Below are 21812 nucleotides of genomic sequence, written 5' to 3' on the forward strand. Positions count from 1 at the left end.
AGATAAGAGCCTGCACACTTAACCACTACACCAAACTGGCTCTTCTTATGGACTGGAGAGAGAGAACTACCAGAAACCAGTGCCCACGACACCCCGCCCCCTGGTGATACTTCCTGGATCAGCCCGCCCATTGTTGCACTCTGTAGCTCCAGTGCATACCAGCCTGCTCTACCCAGGCGCTTATGCGTAATGCCAGAGGAAAGCCATGGGATCCCTTTCAGCAAGCTCTTGGGGCACAGGCACACGATCCACAGATGGTCCCGGCATTGCCAGTCGGGACAGGCCTCTTGATCTGCAGGCTGCTTCCTGAACGACCCTTAAAAAAGGTTCTTTCGTCGTGCCGCGGAGCCCAAGCCGTGCAGCTTGTGAGCAGCCGGAGCTCCCTGGCCGAGGCTGCCTCTTTGGCTCCCGGCCTGCCCTGCTCCAGTGGAGCTCAGCGGTGCTGAGCAAGCGCCCTGCCTGTCAGAAGAGAGGGTGCTGAGCCAAACGGACCGAGGCCTGGCTCACGCTCCCGAGCTCCGTCCCTTCCAATAGGATCAGGGCAGGCGCCTTTCGTGTCTGAACGGCTGACTGCAATGCAACCCTCTCTCCAATTATGATCGTGGTTCTCCCGGAGGCAGTTTCTTCTTGCTGATTCCCTTGTTTCTTTCTCTCCGCGCCCTCCCCCCCCCCCCAATTTTGTCACCTTTCTCTTCCATGGACATGAGCCCTGCTGGTCCCAAGGAAAGGAAAGGTCCCCTGTGCAAGCAGCAGTCGTTTCCGACTCTGGGGTGACGTTGCTCTCACAACGTTTTCACAGCAGACTTTATACGGGGTGGGTTGCCGTTGACACCGCGTGGCGCAGAGTGGTAAAACTGCAGTACTGTGGTCTGAACTCTCTGCTCACGACCTGAGTTCTATCCCAGTGAAAGCTGCTTCAGGTAGCCGGCCCAAGGTTGACTCAGCCTTCCATCTTTCCGAGGTCGGTCAAATGAGTACCCAGCTTGCTGGGGGGAAAGCATAGATGACTGGGGAAGGCAAGGGCAAACCAGTCTGCTGTGAAAATGTTGTGAAAGCAACGTCACCCCAAAGTCGGAAACGACTGGTGCTTGCACAGGGGACCTTTCCTTTCCTTGCCATTGCCTTCCCCAGTCATCTGCACTGGTCCCAAAGACACCTGCAATCTGCCCTACGCATTTTAACTGGCACAAACCAAGTTTAAAGGTTGTGGCCTTCCCACCCCCCTCCAGTAAATGACAGGAACTCATATTTAAAGGGGGCGATCGATGTGGCAGATGTCACCTTTCCAAAGGATTCTGCACGCTGCAACAAGGACGCAAGGCTTCAATGCCATCTCCGATCTCCTCTCCACCCCGCCACGGTCCTTCCAAGAATGCCCACGTCTTTTCTTCCACCTCAGTCCCTAACTACTTGATCTTTGTGCCAAAACCCTCCATGGCCCTTATGATGCACGTGGAAGCTGACAACCTGGGGGAAAGGCCGTGGCTCAGTGGCAGAGCCTCTGCCTGGTATGCGGAAGGTCCCAGGTTCGATCCCCGCCATCTCCAGTTAAAAGGACCAGGCAGGGGGTTACGCAGAAGACCTCAGCCTGAAACCCTGGAGAGCAGCTGCCAGTCTGGGTGGGCAATACTGTCCTTGAATGGACCAAGGGGCAGATTCACGTGGCCCTTTCACGTGAACGTAGCCTATCTCTCTTGCTAGGACCACAAGAGTAAAGTGCAGTTCTGTGTCCAGCCGCTCTCCCTCCTTCCACTCATCGAACTCCCCATCTGATCTATCTGTCCTGCAGGGACTCCACATAGTGGACATTCATCTCCTTCGGGCCGGCCGACCTCTCCGAGTGCTGCCTGGCTTTGTTGCATGAGCCATCTGCTTTTCCCCCTCCTCAGGAGCCTTTGCTCTTTGCTCCTCCCTTGCTTTGTGGGTGGATTGCCTAGAAGTGGGGAGGGGGGCTGAGAGGTAAATGCCAATTTTTTGGGGTGGGGGGGCAGAAGGCTGGCTAGATGACGGCATGTGAGTCATCCTTCCATCCCATAATATTGCTCCTTCCTCTTCTGCCACCATTTCCCCATTCCCACCCATTTCTTTTACACGTTCTTGATCTCCCTATGCTCCCACACACATACACACAAACACACACCGGAGCCTTAGGCAGCGTTTGGTTCCAAGGAGTTCTTTCAGCAACATCCGGCCATGTTCCACTTGCGGAATCCAGTAAGACAAAAGAGAAAAACAATCCTTTCTGTTTTTTAAAAAGCACATCATTCTCGGGTGTTCCTTCTCTCTCTCTCTGTTTTTTGTGCCTCTGCTGTTTGTTCTGGGAAATTTCGTTTCTCCGTTTTGTTTTTGGGGAAATTCTGGTGCAGGAGAGTAAAGAGGAAGAGACAAAAGTTGGGTTGGGAAGGGGGGGGAGGGTCTCCTTCTAAGCCATTCTGAGACTCCCGTCTGACTTCTGTGATGTTTCCAGTTGGTTTCCTTTTTTAAAAAAAGAAAGAAAAAGAATTTATTATAAATATATATATATAAATATCCATTTTTTAAAAAGGAAAACAATTATTTTGTAAAAAAAAAAAAAACCGATAGCAAAATCTGTGCCAAACTTGGAGGGGGGACATGTTCTTCTTCGGGGTGGGGTGGGGTGGGGGTCTTTGGTCTTTATTTTGCTACTTGAGTTTACTGGGGCCCCAGTGAACCTGTCTGTGCCAAGGATCGGAACTCATTCCGACATCCATCGCGCCTCCTGCAGAGAGATGGCCGCGCCTTATACTGTTGCCAAAATGCTCCCATCCGCTCGTCGCTCAACACTCCTACGCATCGACTGCACTGTCTCAGTTCCGTCGCCGGCAGAGAAAAGCACAGGCCATTTTGTTTGGGAACCCGCAACGGCAGCCCCGAACGTGCTCCGATCCAAGATGGCTGCCCACACGCTCTTGTGGACAGTGTCAGACGTGTGGCCCCTCGGAGAACTCTGGATCCCAGCGCAGCTGACTGTGGAATTCTTCCGAAACCAGACTCCTGCCTGAGGCCTCTCTTCTTTTGTACAATCCAGTCCGTCCTCCTTCAGATGCTTCTTCTTTTGAAAACAAACCCCAGGCCCTCCCAACGGGATTCCTCTCAGCCGCCTTTCCAGCAAGTTTCTAGAGCTCCCATCCAAGATGGCCGCCTGTTTTCTAGAAATCCAAGATGGCCTCTTCCAGCAATTTCCCCCCCTTTTTGCTGCTTGCAAGCCCAAACCACCGCCTTGAGGGGATTTGTTTTCTTTTTTCCTTCTCTCATTTCAACTGCGGGGCTGCGGCCGGGCTTACTCCTTGAAGGACGCCCCCGATGGCTGCTCTCAAAGGAGTCCCCCCCCCCCCCCAATCGCCATACGCTCAGGAGAGCCACTGTCAGGGATGGGGAAGAGGTCTGTCTGTCTGTCTGTGACCCCCAACGCCTGTCTGGGACATCACCTCCTCAGGCAGCACAAACAGGATGGCTGAGGCCTGTCCCCTTATTCCCACCCACCCCCCTTCCGCCGCAAACTGGAGAGTATCTATTTTTATGAGACTTGGATTTGGAGCAGGAGGGGCTGCTTTTGAACGCCTCCCCCCCCTGCACTCCCTGGCTGCAAAGGATTCCTCTCCTGCCACCGATTGGAGGACCCCAAGCCCCCCCCCTCAACTCTTTTTGCTCCTCTCCCCCCAGGAAAGGAGGACTCTTGTCTCCAGGCTCTGCTGGAAGCATTCGGGGAGAAGGGTGGGGGGTTGTCACGATCTAGACGGTTGCTGGATTCACACATCTGGTATAGGGGTGGGGCTGAGTCCCCATAAAGAGGAGGAACTTAGGGTGCAGGGGTGGGGGGAAAGCTGGGATCTGAGCTGAGATGCTGTACACATTTTTAAACCTTGCAAGAAATGGAAAATGATATTGTAAATATAAAAAGAAAAAAGATTTAACTGTTGATGTGCTTTTGAGTGGTACATCTTGGGGGGGGGCAGGGAATGGTTGGGGGGGACAGTGTTCTGGCAGAATGCCCCCTCCCTGGCTCCTGTGGGCTCACACCTTGTACAAATATGTCCCCTTCTGTAAAGAAAGAGACCAGGTGAATCCTTTTCGGACCCTGGTGTGGATGGGGATGGCAGTGGTCTATGGCCCACACACATTTAGGGGCTCTGGGCTGCCTCTCTCTGCCTCTCCCCTGCAGTCTTGTCAAAGGGGCTTTTGAGAAGGGGCCTGCAGGCGGCAGCAGGGGCCATGGGCAGTGGGGCGGGTGCTCAGACTCTGAGGTAATTTGAGAGGCGGCCTCTGAGATTTCGACTGCCATGGGGCCTCCATAGGATTGAATCCGGCCCCGGATGGGGGGGGGGGGGGGGCTAGTAAGATCCTGTTCTCTCACAGGCCTGGCTGCCTGTGGCCGTTCGAAAGAGGCTGGATCTCTCCGCCCCGCGCTCAGTCAGGGCCCTGGGTAGGTCACCAGGCATGGGAGACTAGGGCAGAATACTAACATAAGAACAGAAGAGAAACCAGGTTGGATCAGGCCAATGGCCCACCCAGTCCAACACTCTGGGTTACGTAAGAACATAAGATAAGCCATGTTGGATCAGACCAGTGGCCCATCCAGTCCAACACTCTGGGTTACGTAAGAACATAAGAGAAGCCATGTTGGATCAGGCCAGTGGCCCATCCAGTCCAACACTCTGGGTCACGTAAGAACATAAGAGAAGCCATGTTGGATCAGGCCAGTGGCCCATCCAGTCCAACACTGGGTTACGTAAGAACATAAGATAAGCCATGTTGGATCAGGCCAGTGGCCCATCCAGTCCAACACTCTGAGTCACATAAGAACATAAGAGAAGCCATGTTGGATCAGGCCAGTGGCCCATCCAGTCCAACACTCTGGGTCACGTAAGAACATAAGAGAAGCCATGTTGGATCAGGCCAGTGGCCCATCCAGTCCAACACTGGGTTACATAAGAACATAAGATAAGCCATGTTGGATCAGGCCAGTGGCCCATCCAGTCCAACACTCTGGGTCACGTAAGAACATAAGAGAAGCCATGTTGGATCAGGCCAGTGGCCCATCCAGTCCAACACTCTGGGTCACGTAAGAACATAAGAGAAGCCATGTTGGATCAGGCCAGTGGCCCATCCAGTCCAACACTCTGGGTCACGTAAGAACATAAGAGAAGCCATGTTGGATCAGGCCAGTGGTCCATCCAGTCCAACACTGGGTTACGTAAGAACATAAGATAAGCCATGTTGGATCAGGCCAGTGGCCCATCCAGTCCAACACTCTGAGTCACATAAGAACATAAGAGAAGCCATGTTGGATCAGGCCAATGGCCCACCCAGTCCAACACTCTGTGCCACATAAGAACATAAGAGGAACCGTGTTGGATCAGGCCAGTGGCCCATCCAGTCCAACACTCTGGGTCACGTAAGAACATAAGAGAAGCCATGTTGGATCAGGCCAGTGGCCCATCCAGTCCAACACTCTGGGTCACGTAAGAACATAAGAGAAGCCATGTTGGATCAGGCCAGTGGCCCATCCAGTCCAACACTGGGTTACGTAAGAACATAAGATAAGCCATGTTGGATCAGGCCAGTGGCCCATCCAGTCCAACACTCTGAGTCACATAAGAACATAAGAGAAGCCATGTTGGATCAGGCCAATGGCCCACCCAGTCCAACACTCTGTGCCACATAAGAACATAAGAGGAACCGTGTTGGATCAGGCCAGTGGCCCATCCAGTCCAACACTCTGGGTCACGTAAGAACATAAGAGAAGCCATGTTGGATCAGGCCAGTGGCCCATCCAGTCCAACACTCTGGGTCACGTAGGAACATAAGAGAAGCCATGTTGGATCAGGCCAGTGGCCCATCCAGTCCAACACTCTGGGTCACGTAAGAACATAAGAGAAGCCATGTTGGATCAGGCCAATGGCCCATCCAGTCGAACTCTGTGTCACACAGTGGCCTAAAAAACCAGGTGCCATCAGGAGGTCCACCAGTGGGGCCAGGACACTAGAAGCCCTTCCACTGTGCCCCCCCAGCATCAAGAATGCAGAGCATCACTTGCCGCAGACAGAGAATTTCATCTATAAGAACCTAAGAGAAGTCATGTTGGATCAGGCCAATGGCCCATCCAGTCAAACGCTGTGTCACACAGTGGCCAAAAAACCAGGCTCCATCAGGGGGTCCATCAGTGGGGGACACCTTTGGAGGACGGACACCATGCAGTAGGATGGCTTTCCTGTGTGCCTGGTGGAGCCCTAGGTGGCCGGGTGGGGGGAGTGGGTGGACCCAGGACTAGATTTTTGAGGAGGGAGGGGGGTGGCAAAATTCGAATACAATGGACTGCATACCCAATTTGGTGCCCCCCCCGCATTGACGCCCAGGGCAAGCGCCCCCTCTGCCCCCCTAATCAGGCCTTGGGTGAACTCCCTGGGCTGGGCTGAGGAGGGGCTTTCCTCCGCTTGAACGTGGGGCGGGCGAGGGGCAGAGCACAGGATTGGCACTTGCCTCTCTGCAGTTGTCAGGGGGAGCCCTGTGATGCCAGCCCCCCCAAAAGAGGCCTGCCCTGGTTGTAACAATGGCCTGGGTGGCTGGGGGGTTGAGATGCTGCCCCCCAGGCGAGTGGGAGGGAAGGAAGAGGGCTGCGAAATGGACAGCAGCTGGCCCAGGGGGGAGCAGGCAGGTATTTCCCACCCCGGGGGCAGCAGCTGCAGGAACGCCCTCGGAGAACCACAGAACTGCAGGGCCGGTGGTTTGGGTAAGTCCTGGAGATTTGTTGCCAACTCCGCCTTGGGAAATCCCTGGAGATTTGGGGGTGGGTTCTGGGAAGCCAGAGGGGCCATCCTGCGAGGCAGCCATTTGCTCCAAAGATGGGGGGTGCAAGGGGATTCCGGGGGGGGTCTTCGGGCCCCACCGGGAGGTTGGCAACACCCCTAATTCTTGCCTGCATCATTGCCTTCCCAGGCTGGCAGGCGGGGGGCTGCAGCAGAGAGGCGGGCGCGGAGGCCACTGAGGCTGCGCTGGAGGGGGGGAGGCGCCCCCATCTCCCTCCCCTCGCCCCCTCCTTGGCATCCCGGCGCCCTGCGCAGCCGCAGCAGCAGCAGAAGCCTGCTATAAATAGCCTCCCCGCCCGCGCCGCCTGGCTGGCTGGCGCCCCCCCCCCCGGAGGGAGGGAGGGAAGGAGGGGGCGACGCCATGGCAACCCCCACCCCTCTGCAAGGGGAAGCAGGAGGGGCGGCAGGGCCCCGGGGAGCCCCCCCCCCCCCGTGCCAGGAGTCGTCCTGGGTTGCATCAGGGAGGGAGCAATAGGGGGGGTCTGGGACTCAGGAAGGGAGGGAGGGGGTCAGAGAATCCTAGAGTGGGAAGGGACCTCCAGGGCCATCTAGTCCAACCTCCTGCACCAGGCAGGAAACTCACAAACCCCTCCCCCTAAATTCACAGGATCCTCATTGCTGTCAGATGGCCATCTAGCCTCTGTTGAAAAACCTCCAAGGAAGGAGAGCCTACCACCGCCCGAGGAAGCCTGTTCTAGTGAGGAACCGCTCTAACGGTCAGGAATCTGTTCCTAATGTTGAGCCGAAAACTCTTTGGATTGAATTCCAACCCATTGGTTCTGGTCCTACCTTCTGGGCCGATGGGAAACAATTCCACACCACCCTCTCGAGGACAGCCCTTCAAGTACTCAAAGATGGTGATCCTATCACCTCTCAGCCGCCTCCTCTCCCGGCTAAACATCCCCAGCTTCTTCAGCCTTTCCTCATAGGACTTGGTCTCCAGACCCCTCCCCATCTTCGTCGCCCTCCCCTGGACCCGTTCCAGCTTGTCTATATCCTTCTTAAAAAGTGGTGCCCAAAACTGAACACCAGACTCCAGGTGAGGTCTGACCAGAGCAGAGTAAAGCGATACCATCACATCACGTGATCTGGACACTAGACTTCTGTGATACAGCCCAAAATTGCATTTGCCATTTTAGCCACCACACTTCAAAGGGTCAGATTCCCCTTCCACCTTTGAAGGAGAAAGGCACTAGGCCCATGCTCGGGGGGCAGGGGGGGGCTCGCAGACACAGGGTGGGGGGAATCGGGGAATGTGATGCGAGAGAGACCCAGCTGGGGACTCCAGACAGGTGCAGGGGCTCCACGGCCTTAGAAATGGCAGCCCCAACAGGTGTTGCTTGGCCCTCCCCACCGCCCCACCTTCATTGGTCACGGGGCAGAGAGCTGATGGGCGCGGGGCTAGGAGAAGCACCCTGCGGGGGGAAAGGCCTCGGGCTGATGGCGGTGGATTCAACCACTGAGCCACCAGCAGCCCCCCAAGACTTCTCCGGCCTGCTCCTCTTCCCACCGCGAAGGCGGCCAGCCAGCCGGCCGAGTCCGGCCCAGCCAGGCTTCAAGGGCTGCCCAGAGGCCCGGCCTCGCTCCCGTGGAGGTTTTCACCCCCAGGCCAAAGTGGCATCCGCTGGGATAGTCTCTTCCGAGTTAGGGTTACCAAGTCAAGAAATATCTGGGAACTTTGGGGGTGGGGCCAGGAGACTTTGGGGGTGGAGCCAGGAGACACTGGGGCGGAGCCAGGAGCGAGGGTGTGGCAAGCATCATTGAACTCCAAGAGAGTTCTGGCCATCAGATTTAAAGGGACAGCACACCTTTGTAAATGCCTTCCTTCCATAGGAAATAATGAAGGATAGGGGCACCTTCTTTTGGGGCTCATAGAATTGGACCCCCTGGTCCAATCGTTTTGAAACTTGGGGGGTATTTTGGGGAGAGGCGCTAGATGCTATACTGAAAGTTTGGTGCCTCTACCTCAAAAAGCAGCCCCCCCAGCTCAATTCCCCATTATACCCTTTGAGAATCGATCTCCACATAAGGGATAATGAAGTGCCCAGCAGACATTTCCCTCCCCCCACCGTTTCTGGCGACTCTGAAGCGAGGGACTGGCCTCTCTACTCAGGAGTTGCTGCCAACTGACTGGGGGCAGGAAGGAGCCTGGGAAAGCGGGAGAACTCCCGCTGGGAACTGGGGATTGACAAGCTCACTTCCAAGGTGGTAGAAGTTGCCCGGCACGTGGCCCGGGACTCTTTCTGGAGAGTGCCAGTCTGTGGGCGGGGCCTTTCCCTCCGCTGCCAGAACCGGCCTGTGATTCGGCCTCCGCTTGACTGCCTTCCCTTGAGAACCCCCTGCTGCCCCCTGAGACTATGGCATGCAAAGAGAAACCTCTCCCGGTCAGATGGCAACTGGGAACCCCAGCACGCCTCTCGTGGCTCCCAAAGTCCAAGGTTGCCAGCTCCTGCCTGGGAAATTCCTGGAGATTTGGGAGGTGGAGCCTGGGGAGACAGGATGGGTGTACTAGTGATTAGAGGCGGGGTGTCAAACATGCAGTTTGGGGGCTGAATCAGGCCTCCGGAGGGCTCCTATCAGGCCCCCAAGCAACTGGCTGTCATCCGCTTCCTTCTCTCTCTCTTGCTTCCTTCTGCATCACAGCTTGCTTTGCAAGGCTTGCTCAATTGCACAGGCGCTATAGAGCAAAGACTCTATTTTCTCCGTTGGCTGAGGCTCCTCCTTTTGGAAGAATAGCTTGCTTTGCCAGGCTCTCTCAGTCAAACTGCAGAGCTACTGAGCCAAGCCTCCCTTCTATTGACTGAGGCTCCTCCCCCCCCCAATCCCCAGGGAAGGAAGGAAAGAGCCAGAGAAGAAGAAGATGGCAGATTTATACCCCCCCTCTTCTCTCTGAATCAGAGTCTCAGTGCAGTTTACAAACACATATTTTCTTCCCCCACAACAGACACCCTGTGAGGTGGGTGGGGCTGAGAGAACTCTCCCAGAAACTGCTCTTTCAAGGACAACTACGAGAGCTATGGCTGACCCAAGACCATTCCAGCAGCTGCAAGTGGAGGAGCTGGGAATCAAACCTGATTCTCCCAGATAAGAGAGCTATGGCTGACCCAAGGCCATTCCAGCAGGTGCAAGTGGAGGAGTGGGGAATCAAACCTGGTTCTCCCAGATAAGAGTCCGCACACTTAACCACTGCACCAAACTGGCTCCCCCAATTTCCTTTCCCCCGTTCCCTGGATCCCAGGGGAGAAATACAAAGAAAGCAACTTTAAGACTTGTGAGTGCTAATGTTTTAAGCATGTTTTACGTTTTTAAAAATATATATTGGTGTTTGTCCGTGTTCTTTATAAAGTTGATATCTCTGCTACCTAATCTTAAATAGGTACACCCATGGCCCAGCCTGACATGGCTCAGCCCAACAAAGTCTTTTTTATGTCAGATCCGGCCCTCATAACAAATGAGTTCGACACCCCTGGATAAGAGGGTTCAAATCTGTCCTACACTTCAGGGTTGTTGTGCAGGTAAAATGGAGGGAAAAGCGCCTGTGCTGTAGAGAAGGACTGGGTAAAAGTGTTACAAGAATTATTCTTTTTCCATATTGGTGTATTTAATTTGCAGATCGACGACAACCCCAACAATGAACCCACTTTGGTGCCTCAGATTTTGAGAGGAGTAAAATATTCCGCCAAGTTGATGCTTTTTATAGGTCAAGCTTGCAAAACCGGGAGGTCGAACCGGCCCTTAAGCGCTGCAATGTAGTGCCTGAGGCCTGTTTGATATTTAGGGATGGGGTCTGTAAGGAAGAGGAGGAGGGGGTGACGCGTGGGCGCAGCTGAGGTCAGAGTCGATCCCCCCGCCGCATCTCCCAACCGGGTTGAATCACGAATCCGAAGGCAGATCATTGTTGTGCCTTTGCTTCCCCCTGGTGGTTGTTCACTGTAAGTACAAGCTTTGTCATTAGAGTCTTATCAATTATAATTATTATCTTTCTTTAATTTTTTGTAGGGCAAGAAGGGGGGGGGGGGCCTGAAGGCGGGACTCCAGATTCTGCTCGCCTGCTAAAATCTGAAACGCGCTCCGATTCCTTTGGAAAATGAAAAGCGACAGTGCAGGAGGAGGGCGGAGGGGGCGAGCATAGAAGAGCCGAAGCTGCGGAAAAAGAGGGAGGAGAGGCATCCTGGGGAACAGCCGGGGAAGCCTCTTTCCCTTTGAGTCCAGAGTCGCAGCAGGGGGCGCTAGAGAGGATCCTAGTTACCGTAAATGCTCCTGCGAAAGAGGCGGATTAAGGGATGTTGGCCGGATTCCATACGGGCATGTGTTTGTCGTAAAGATCGCAATAGCAGCGCATACTAAATAGGCTTCGGTCTTGCGATAAGAGTGGCTGCAATTGCTCTCCGCTCGGCCCCGCCTACTCTTCCCCATTTGATTGGCGGCTGAAGTATGATTGGCTTCTCTGGTGCAAATTAAACTTGAAGGAGGACTGGACCTGTTTTGTGATTGGGCGGCGCCTGCGTTCTCCGCCCCTTCTATCACAGAACGACACTGGCCATTGGTTTTCCGAAACCGGCAGAGGGGGAAACAAGTGGGGAGGCGAAGATGCTCTATGATTGGCTAAGGCGTGCGCGGTAGGCAAAAGGAAGGGTGGGACCTACATATTAAACGAGGCGCCGGGAGCTTTGATTGGCTAAGACGCGTGCGGTAGCTTAAAAAAAAAAAGAGGGGCGGGATTACATATTAAATAAGGCGTCGGGAGCTCTGGTTGGCTAAGACTCGTGCGGGCGGCCAAAGAGAGGGCGGGGCCACATATTAAACGAGGGTCCGGAAGCGCTGATTGGCTAAGAGCGCTGGAAGTCGGAAGCGGCGGAACTCTCCGAGTGGGGCCGAAGATGGGTCTGGCGGGCGGCGGCGGGCAGCTCTTCCGACGGCTCGGGGCGCTCAGCGGGGCTGCGGCGGTGGGGGCGGCCGCCTACGGGGCTCACGGTGAGGGCGGGGTCAGGAGGGAGGGGGTGGTTGCCAGCCTCCTGGCGGGACCGGGAGATCTCCCGGAATCGCGCCTGGTCTCCAGACTCCCGTGCAAGACGTGGCTGCCCGGGCATTGCAGCCCTGCGCACGTCGAGGGGGCTCCCGCTGCTCCTCCTCCAGACGGGCGGCAGGTGTGGCTCTTGGGAAGGTGCGGCTGAACCCGGGGAGCGGAAGGAGAGCTGCCTGTCGGGAGAGGCCGAGGGGGGACGGAGCAGCTGCTGCCCAAGACAGGCGGCGGTCCTGGAGATGGGGGGGGGGGGCAGGGCAGGCCCTATTACTAGGGAAACTAGGTGCTTGCCTAGGGCGCCGGCCTTCTGGGGTGCCAAATTGGGCAACCCTCCCCATGTGCTTCAGTGACGTTATCAGTGCAGGGGAGCACCAGTTAGCATCATCTAGGGTGCCTGGCAGTCTAGGGCCGGCTGGGGTGGGGGGTGGCTGGCCGGGCCTCCTTGTTAGGTGCAGCAGAGCTGTTGTAGAGGGCCCCTGAGCGCCCTCTGCTGCCCAGCAGTTCATGCAGGGCCCAACTTAAGCCGCTGGTTCTCCTGCACAGACCCTGCTGAGAAGAGCAGGGCTCGTGCACAACTGCCCCCTGGCGGAGGCCGGCAAACCCCATCTGCCCCCATGGTCTCCTGGCCTCCTGCTCTATAGCTGAGCAGCCTCTGGCATGGGGAGGGGAAGGGGCCAGAGGGGGGAATGGGGGTCTCTGATTTGTTACGATCTCACTCGGTTGGCTTTGCTCCTTCTCCCCTTTCCTCTCCTGCAGGTTTCCGCCTCAGTGACCGAGATGACTTCCTGAAAGAGGTAAACCCCTGCCCCATAGGAGAGGTGCTACGGCTCAAGGGCTTGCAAGCAGAAGGTCCCAGGTTCAACCCATGGCAGGTGGCGACGGGAAATGCTACAGCCCGAGACCCTGGAGAGTGGCTGCCAGTCTGGGTTGGCCGGATTGACCTGCATAGAGAAAGGGTCTAAACTGATACAAAGCTGCCGCTCCCTCCACCTGCGTACCTGGGAGGGCAGTAATGGGGAGGGGAGACGTCTTGCTACTTGTGTCGAAGGCAGAACCCACTAGGGAGAGAGGAGCTTGTTGGAAGGGGAGGAAAGAGGCGGTGAGCACAACTCCTGCCATGCAAACCCTTAATGCTTTTCTCTCTGCTGATCCGCAGCTCTATGAAACAGCCAACAAATTCCACCTCCTCCACAGCCTGGCTCTCCTGGCTGTCCCACACTGCCGGTACCCCATGGTGGTAAGTACATGAGACCTAGGGAGCGGGGGGAGGGGCCTCAGGGGAATTTAGTTGGAACGGCTCTCTCTTGTTTCTCATCTCATGGACAGTCGCCCAGGTAAAGACTTAGTCCTTCATCGCTTGCAGTCATAGAGTTGGAAGGGACCTCCAGAGTCATCTAGTCCAGCCCCTTGCACAGGGCAAGAAATTCACAACTACTTCCCCCCTCACTCCCAGTGACGCCAAGGTCTCCAGGCCCGGAAGACAGCAAAAAAAACCCCCTCCAGGATCCCTGGCCAAACTGGCGAGAGAGAATATTGCTGCCTGGCCCCAAAGCGGCAATCAGCATTTCCTTGGGCATGTAAGAGAGGGCACAAGAACTAAGCCCTTATGTAACCCTTTCTGCCCTCCTTCCCGTCGTCTGCCTAATTCACAGGATCTTCATTGCTGTCAGATGGCCCTCTAGCCTCTGCTTAAAAACCTCTAAGGAAAGAGAGCCCACCACCTCCCAAGGAGGAAGCCTGTTCCACTGAGGAACTGCTCTAACGGTCAGGAAGTTAGAATCATAGAGTTGGAAGGGACTTCCAGGGTCATCTAGTCCAACCCCCTGCACAGTGCAGGAAACTCACAAACCCCTCCCCCTAAATTCACAGGATCCTCATTGCTGTCAGATGGCCATCTAGCCTCTGTTTCAAAACCTCTGAGGAAGGAGAGCCCACCACCTCCCGAGGAGGAAGCCTCTTCCACTGAGGAGCTGCTCTCACGGTCAGGAAGTTAATCATAGAATCAGAGTTGGAAGGGACCTCCAGGGTCATCTAGTCCAACCCCTCTGCACAATGCAGGAAACTCACAAGCCCCTCCGCCTAAATTCACAGGATCTTCATTGCTGTCAGATGGCCATCTTGCCTCTGCTGAAAAACCTCCAAGGAAGGAGAGCCCGCCACCTCCCAAGGAGGAAGTCTGTCCCACTGAGGAACCGCTCTAACGGTCAGGAAGTCCTTCTTAATGTTTAATGTCTCCCTGACCCGAGACCACCAGATAAGAGCGCTCCTTTCCCTTTGCCCAGAGAATTCATAATCTCCCCCTCAAGAGTCTGCCCCCCCCCTCCCCACAGTGGTTCTGATCTTCCTGCCTCAAGACGAAGAAACGACTCTTGGTTTGACTGTCTCTGTCCCTTGGCTTTGACGCTCCAGCAAAGTCTTCTACTTGGTTCTACTTTGGCCAGAGCCATTAGCGTGTTAGGGCTGTGACTGATGGCTCCTTTCCCTGCCCTACCCTTTCCTCCCATTAACAAGTTTGCAGCAAGGCCCCACTTATGAACAGCATAGTCCCAAAGACTGAAATAGTGGGGCAAATTTTAGGGTGGTGTGCATTCCTCCACTTCTGCTTTTGGACCCCACTGGACGATCATAAATGATGATGATACCAGATTTATATCCTGCCCTCCACTCTGAGTCTCAGGGCGACTCACAATCTCTTTTCCCTTCCTTCCCCACAACAGACACCCTGTGAGGTGGGTGGAGCTGAGAGAGCTCTCCCAGAAGCTGCCCTTTCAAGGACAACTCCTGCGAGAGCTCTTGCTGACCAAAGGCCATTCCAGCAGCTGCAAGTGGAGGAGTGGGGAATCAAACCCGGTTCTCCTAGATAAGAGAGCTCTGGCTGACCCAAGGCCATTCCAGCAGGTGCAAGTGGAGGAGTGGGGAATCAAACCCGGTTCTCCCAGATAAGAGTTTGCACCCTTAACCACTACACGAAACTGGCTCTTCATTCCCTATCAATCTGCCCTGTGCCCTTTCTCCTCCTCCCCACTCCATCCAGGTCACAGTACACCAGCTGCAGAGAATGGTACCCAGTGCAGGAAGGAACCGTGCAGAAGTAGTGACCTGGAGAAGGTTCCCAACAAAAGGGATTTGCCCTCCACAAGACCCTGGAGAGCCCTGCCAGGCACCGCAGAGCAGAGAGGCCCGAGGGAGATGAGACCGAGTGGCTGGACTTAGTGCATGGCAGTTTCAGGTGTTAGCAAAAAACACCTTACTGGCTTTGCGAGCCAGCCAGGTGGCACGTAGCTCAGGAATGAGGCTCAGCCTGCCCTTGGCCTTGCCACCCAGTGCCCTCTGGAGGATTCCTAGCCTCCCAGATGTGACCCTGGGCGAGGCTCACCTGTGCTCCAAGGGAATGGACCACTCTGAGCCACCCAGACACCAGCAGCTGTGACAGCTCTTTTTCCTGCAAAGGAAGCGAGATGGAGTTTAAACTCTCTCCACACACACACTGGTGTTTTTCGTGGGCATTCGATGAAATTGCTGAGCAGTCAGGTTCAAACGGATAAAAGGAAGTCCTTCTTCACCCAAAGGATGATGAACACATGGAATTCACTGCCACAGGAGGTGGTGGCGGCTACAAGCATAGCCAGCTTTAAGAGGGGGTTAGATAAAAATATGGAGCAGAGGTCCATCAGTGGCTATTAGCCACAGTGTGTATATATATGCATGTATATACCGTATATATATATTTTTTGGCCACTGTGTGACACAGAGTGTTGGACTGGAGGGGCCTTTGGCCTGATCCAACATGGCTTCTCTTATGTTCTTATGTTCTTACCAGTCTTGCCTCTTGGGCTGCGAGTAAAACTCTGCCTTGATGAAAAACAAACCTGTTTTGTATTATTTCTTTCTTTCTCTCTCGCAGGCCGGGACCATCCTCTCCACGGGAATGGGGATGTTTTGCGGCCCCTTCTATTACCATGCGGTGACGGGTGACTCCACTTTCTCCAGAGCAGCACCCTTTGGCGGAAGTCTCCTCATCCTGGGCTGGATCGCAATGGCCCCCTGACCCCCACCCCCCACACAACATGAAGGGGCAGAGGCGTGGTGTCTGAGGCAAAAGGAAGACATCAGGCAGAGGCTGGCACTGTGACAGGGAGAGTAATCTTGCTCCCTGTCGAAGGAGGGGACGAGGTCGCCAGGCCCAAAGGTGGCTTCCGGCCCTGTTTTGTATTCCTTGCCTTTGGAGTGCTCGTTTCTTTGGGCTTTCAATTAATACTTTTCTTAAATCAAAAACTACCTTTATTGATGCTACACTGAGGGAAGAATCATGTTGAATTATCTGCATTGTCCAAGAGTGGGCCTATAACGACCAATGACTTGACCAGTGCTTGAAACTGATTTAATAAACGAATGTGATCTGATTTCTTTCTGTGGCCAGGCATTACCCACGAGGAAGAGCACCACTTGGCCAGCCCCCTGTAGTTCTCAAAGTTGAGCAGACAGGTTAAAACAGATAAAAGGAAGTCCTTCTTCACCCAAAGGGTGATTAACATGTGGAACTCACTGCCACAGGAGGTGGCGGCGGCCACAAGCATAGCCACCTTCAAGAGGGGTTTAGATAAAAATATGGAGCAGAGGTCCATCAGTGGCTATTAGCCACAGTGTGTGTGTGTGTGTGTGTGTGTATATATATATAAAAAAATTTTGGCCACTGTGTGACACAGAGTGTTGGACTAGATGGGCCATTGGCCTGATCCAACATGGCTTCTCTTATGTTCTTAAAGGGCAGGCTCTACATGTAGGAGTTGAGGGGGCACGTCTTCCCCAACCTGGGGCTGGAGGTCTGCTAAGTGATCTGAGCTCATAAATGCCAGGTGGGGGGGAGATGCCTGAGAATAAAGGAAGCGTGGATTGCTTAGAAGAAGACGAAGAAGATATTGGATTTATATCCCGCCCTCCACTCCGAAGAGTCTCTGAGCGGCTCACAAGCTCCTTTCCCTTCCTCCCCCACAACAGACACCCTGTGAGGTAGATAAAGATATTGGATTTATATCCCACCCTCCACTCCGAAGAGTCTCAGAGCGGCTCACAATCTCCTTTCCCTTCCTCCCCCAAAACACACCCTGTGAGGTAGATGAAGATATTGGATTTATATCCCGCCCTCCACACCGGAGAGTCTCAGAACGGCTCACAATCTCCTTTCCCTTACTCCCCCACAACACACCCTGTGAGGTAGATGAAGATATTGGATTTATATCCCGCCTTCCACTCCGAAGAGTCTCAGAGCGGGTCACAATCTCCTTTCCCTTCCTCCCCCACAACACACCCTGTGAGGTAGATGAAGATATTGGATTTATATCCTGCCCTCCACACCGGAAAGTCTCAGAGCGGCTTACAATCTCCTTTCCCTTCCTCCCCCACAACAGACACCCTGTGAGGTGGGTGGGGCTGAGAGAGCTCTGACAGAAGCTGCCCTTTCAAGGACAGGAGGCTGGACTAGGTGGACCCTCCCTGGTCTGGCCCAGCAGGGCTCTTCTGATGTTCTTCTCAGGGGAAGGCCTCAGCCTCTCTGCCCTGCTGTTGGCCCTCCAGAGGAATTGGGTGGCCACTGTCTGAGAAGGCAGGAGGCTGGGCTAGATGGACCCTCCCTGGTCTGATCAAGCAGTACTCTTCTTCGGTTCTTAATGGATGAGAATCCCAAGCAAAGTCAACCATATCCCTGAACCCACCAGTTTCAGACTGGGGTCCCCTGCTTAGAAAGCTCTTTGGCTGGATCAGGGTGACCTTTAGATCTGCAACAGTGCGAAATACAATTATTTAAAATATTTGAGCTTGCCTTCCTCCCCCCCCCCCCGAGTTGGAATGCTGAGAATGCCTATGTGGAGGAGTCTAACATGGCTTGGCTGGGGGAACTCTGGGCTCTGTGATAATTTTGCCCAGATGTAGATGGGAACAGGTTTGGCATCTAGTCTCTTAACTTGTGTCTCCAGCAGATCTCGGATTCAGCAGGAGCTCACAAAAGCGCAGCTCCTGAACCTTTCTGACAGTTCCCCCTCCTCCTCCCCACCTTGTCCATTGAATAGCAGGTGCAAGCGCATAACAATCCCTGGGTGAGCTCCACCACCTATTTTTCTACAAAGCGACCCCTCTCCAAGTAGTGCTTTTAGTGGAGAGCCAGTTTGGTGTAGTGGTGAAGTGCGCGGACTCTTATCTGGGAGAACCTGGTTGGATTCCCCACTCCTCCCCTTGCACCTGCTGGAATGGCCTTGGGTCAGCCAGAGCTCTCTTATCTGGGAGAACCGGGTTTGATTCCCCACTCCTCCACTTGCACCTGCTGGAATGGCCTTGGGTCAGCCATAGCTCTTGCAGAGGTTGTCCTCGAAAGGGCAGCTGCTGTGAGAGCCCTCTCAGCCCCACCCACCTCACAGGGTGTCTGTTGTGGGGGAGGAAGGGAAAGGAGATTGTGAGCCGCTCTGAGACTCTTCGGAGTGGAGGGCGGGATATAAATCCAATATCTTCTTCTTTAAGGGTGGTGGGGGAAAACAGCTGTCTGTAAGCAAACCAGGAAAGCGCCCCCTCCCCAAGAGAGATCCCTCCCCCAACCGGGGCCGTGGACTGCTGGCTTTAACCTGGGAACTGTACGTGACCCTTGGTTGGGGTTTGATCTTGTGGCCCTGGCTTGTGGAAGGCTGTTTCTAGGACCAGGCCTTGTCCTTGGTGATGCGAGCTCAAGCAAACAATCCCGGCTTTAACTATATGCTGATGGCGTTTGAACTGGCTGAGACTAAGACTGAAAGAGGCCTTGGGGTTACAGTGGACAGCCCAATGAAAGCGTTGGTTCAGAGTGCGCCGTAGTGATGAAAAAGCAAATTCCATATTGTTATTAGGAAAGGACAGACGATGCAGTGAGGCCTTTAAGAACATAAGAGGATTGGATAAGTATATGGAGCAGAGGTCCATCAGTGGCTATTAGCTACAGGGTATAGATGGAACTCTCTGGGGCATGTGATGCTCTGTATTCTTGGTGCTTGGGGGGGGGCACAGTGGGAGGGCTTCTAGTGTTGTGGCCCCACTGGTGGACCTCCTGATGGCACCTGGGTTTGCTGGCCACTATGTGACACAGAGTGTTGGACTGGAGGGGCCACTGACCTGATCCAACATGGCTGCCCTTATGTTCTTATATCTGGGGCAGTGATGCTCTGTATTCTTGGTGCTTGGCGGGCACCGTGGGAGGGCTTCTAGTGTCCTGGCCGTACTGGTGGACCTCCTGATGGTGCCTGGTTTTTTGGCCACTGTGTGACACAGAGTGTTGGACTGGATGGGCCATTGGCCTGATCCAACATGGCTGCCCTTATGTTCTTACATTCGGGGCAGTGATGCTCTGTATTCTTGTGCTTGGGGGGGGGGGGCACAGTGGGAGGCTTCTAGTGTCCTGGCCCTACGGATGGACCGCCTGATGGCACCTGGGTTTTTTGGCCACTGTGTGACACAGAGTGTTGGACTGGATGGGCCATTGGCCTGATCCAACAGAGCAGTCCTCAGTTCCAATCCTGCCCTTTCACTCTTCCTCCTATGCTGGGGAGGCTGCCTGGACTTCCTGTTTTGGGAGAGACCGGAAGCAAAGGCCAGACCCTTTTGCCCCCTCCTCCAACCTTTTGCAGGCCAGGCCTTCCCTCCACACTCACTTGGGAAAGCCCCTTTTGCCCGTCTCCGGCCCTCCTGGCAGCCGCGACTCCTTTTGGGCTTTGGCTCCCTTGCCGGGGCTGGGCAGTTCGTCTGCCGTGGCACCTCCTTGCCCTTTCTGATCTTCAGCCCACTCGTTAATCACCTTTCCTGATCTGGCCACGGCACTTCCTCCTCTGATCACATCCAGCTTAGATTAGCGTTACTTTGGAAGCCGTCCAGAAACTTTTGTTGATCCGAAATGAGGCATCGGTTCCCAGAAACAGGATACGAGGATTGTGTCACCCCTGCGTTGGAAGACTGGCACTGGCTGCCCATCTGTTTCCGGGCACGATGCCACAGGCCGTTGCTTACCTTTGAGGCACTGCTGGGGTGCAGGAAGACCACCTCCTTTCCTCCTACCCAGCCCACCAGCGAAGATCTCACTCACAAGGCCTGCTGAACATCATGGAGGAGAGGGGAGTGGTGACTAGTGGCGGGGCTTTCTTGGTGGTGGCACCTCCCTTCTGGAATGCCCTCCCCGCTTGAGGCTCACCTGGCGCCTACCTTATTCTCCTTAGGAACCAAGCTAAAACATTCCTTTTCCCCAGGAGCTTCCTGCTTAGAGCAGCTTTATGCGTATCATTTTAGTCTGCTCAATATGTGTGTTCTGGGGTGTGGGTGGGGGTGCGTTGATGGCTGTTCCCAGCCCCTCCCCGTACACAGAGAAGGTTCCTGGAGAGGAGGCAGCACAGAAATGGCCCAAAGAAATATCCAGATGCCTCCTGTTTTGCTTTGTTGCCGGCACCAGCTGTGATTCTGCCTTCAGGAAACTGATTTCTCAGGAAGTCTCACCCTACAGAGAACTGCTAGGCAGTAAGAAAAGAACAGGATGGAAATGCTACAGACAATGAAAAGGCCCTGTCAGTGAAGAAGATATTGGATTTATATCCCGCCCTCCACTCCGAAGAGTCTCAGAGCGGCTCACAATCTCCTTTCCCTTCCTCCCCCCCCAACAGACACCCTGTGAGGTAGATGAAGATATTGGATTTATATCCCGCCCTCCACTCCGAAGAGTCTCAGAGCGGCTCACAATCTCCTTTCCCTTCTTCCCCCACAACAGACACCCTGTGAGGTAGATGAAGATATTGGATTTATATCCCGCCCTCCACTCAGAAGAGTCTCAGAGCGGGTCACAATCTCCTTTCCCTTCCTCCCCTACAACAGACACCCTGTGAGGTAGATGAAGATATTGGATTTATATCCTGCCCTCCACTCCGAAGAGTCTCAGAGCGGCTCACAATCTCATTTCCCTTCCTCCCCCACAACAGACACCCTGGAGATTGTAGGCTGCTCTGAGACTCTGTCCTTGAAAGGGCACCTTCTGGGAGAGCTCTCTCAGCCCCACCCACCTCACAGGGTGTCTGTTGTGGGGGAGGAAGGGAAAGGAGATTGTAGGCCACTCTGAGACTCGGGAGTGGAGGGCGGGATATAAATCCAATGTCTTCTTCTTCTACTGTGACTGCCCCACAACAGCCCCAGTTCTATTGGGGCCACAGGCTGTAGCCCTCGAGCAAATGGGAAGAAGTGAGCTTGACGGCTTGACCTTGATGGACCACGAAAGGTCTGCTTTGGGATGGGGCAGCCCCACCTGCAAGGTGAGTGAGGCAGAAGCCAGCAGTCCAGACTGTCTCCACCCTCCTCCCCCGCCCCCCACCCTGGGGGTCACATGCTGAGTGGCAACACCTGCTGTGCCTCTCCCTCCCTCCCATCCTGCCAAGTCAAGTCCTTCTCCCCCAGCCCGACTGCCCAGGAGCCTAAAAATAAACCCCGCTGGCTGGCAGGAGTCCTTTGAGGCCAGGTCAGGGTGAGGAAGGAGACGCCTCTTGCAAAGTGGGAGGCGAGGAGGGCTTGCAAGAGAAGGAATCCCCTCCACACACACCCCCTCCCAATCAGGGGCCCAATCCCTCCCTTGCCCTGTTCTCCAAGGAAGCGAAACCCTTCTGGTGCTCTGAGCCAGGGCAAACTAGGCGATTGCAGGGCGGGGGACAGACCAGAAGTTAGCCTTCCCTAGCATTGCCTGTCTAGGGCAGGCCCTGGCAGGAGCTACCCCCTCTCCCCCCCCCACCCGGTTTATATGTGCAAAGCCAGATTTCCCAGCCTGCTAGGAGAGGGCCCTAAAGACCTCGAAGGGGAGGGGGCTCTTTGCAAGGGTTGCTAATCTCCAGGCGGCGCCTGGAGACCTCCCAGAAAAATCCCAGCTGCTCTCTGAAGGGCAGTGACCATTCAACATCAAAATTTCTGTAGACAGGATTCCC

The 21812-nt window shown here is 54.8% G+C and overlaps 1 protein-coding gene across 1 annotated transcript; it reads left to right on the top strand.

Annotated features, from left to right (window-relative positions):
* The first annotated feature begins 11588 nt into the window (after positions 1 to 11588).
* On the top strand, positions 11589 to 16253 carry TMEM256 (transmembrane protein 256). Its single transcript, XM_060255443.1, has 4 exons — positions 11589 to 11801; positions 12607 to 12644; positions 13007 to 13087; positions 15755 to 16253. Exons 1-4 carry the CDS (start codon positions 11708 to 11710, stop codon positions 15896 to 15898), a joined length of 357 nt encoding a protein of 118 aa, XP_060111426.1. The 5' UTR covers positions 11589 to 11707; the 3' UTR covers positions 15899 to 16253.
* The last annotated feature ends 5559 nt before the right edge of the window (positions 16254 to 21812 follow it).

Source organism: Heteronotia binoei, chromosome 15 (genome assembly GCF_032191835.1).
Source record: "Heteronotia binoei isolate CCM8104 ecotype False Entrance Well chromosome 15, APGP_CSIRO_Hbin_v1, whole genome shotgun sequence".
NCBI lineage: Eukaryota > Metazoa > Chordata > Lepidosauria > Squamata > Gekkonidae > Heteronotia > Heteronotia binoei.

Excerpts from the sequence above, each read along its gene's own strand:
- TMEM256 (XM_060255443.1), top strand. The coding sequence starts at position 11,708 with ATGGGTCTGGCGGGCGGCGGCGGGCAGCTCTTCCGACGGCTCGGGGCG. Across the intron at positions 12,645-13,006 it reads GAGATGACTTCCTGAAAGAG|CTCTATGAAACAGCCAACAA; the intron begins GTAAACCCCTGC and ends GCTGATCCGCAG. Across the intron at positions 13,088-15,754 it reads ACTGCCGGTACCCCATGGTG|GCCGGGACCATCCTCTCCAC; the intron begins GTAAGTACATGA and ends TCTCTCTCGCAG.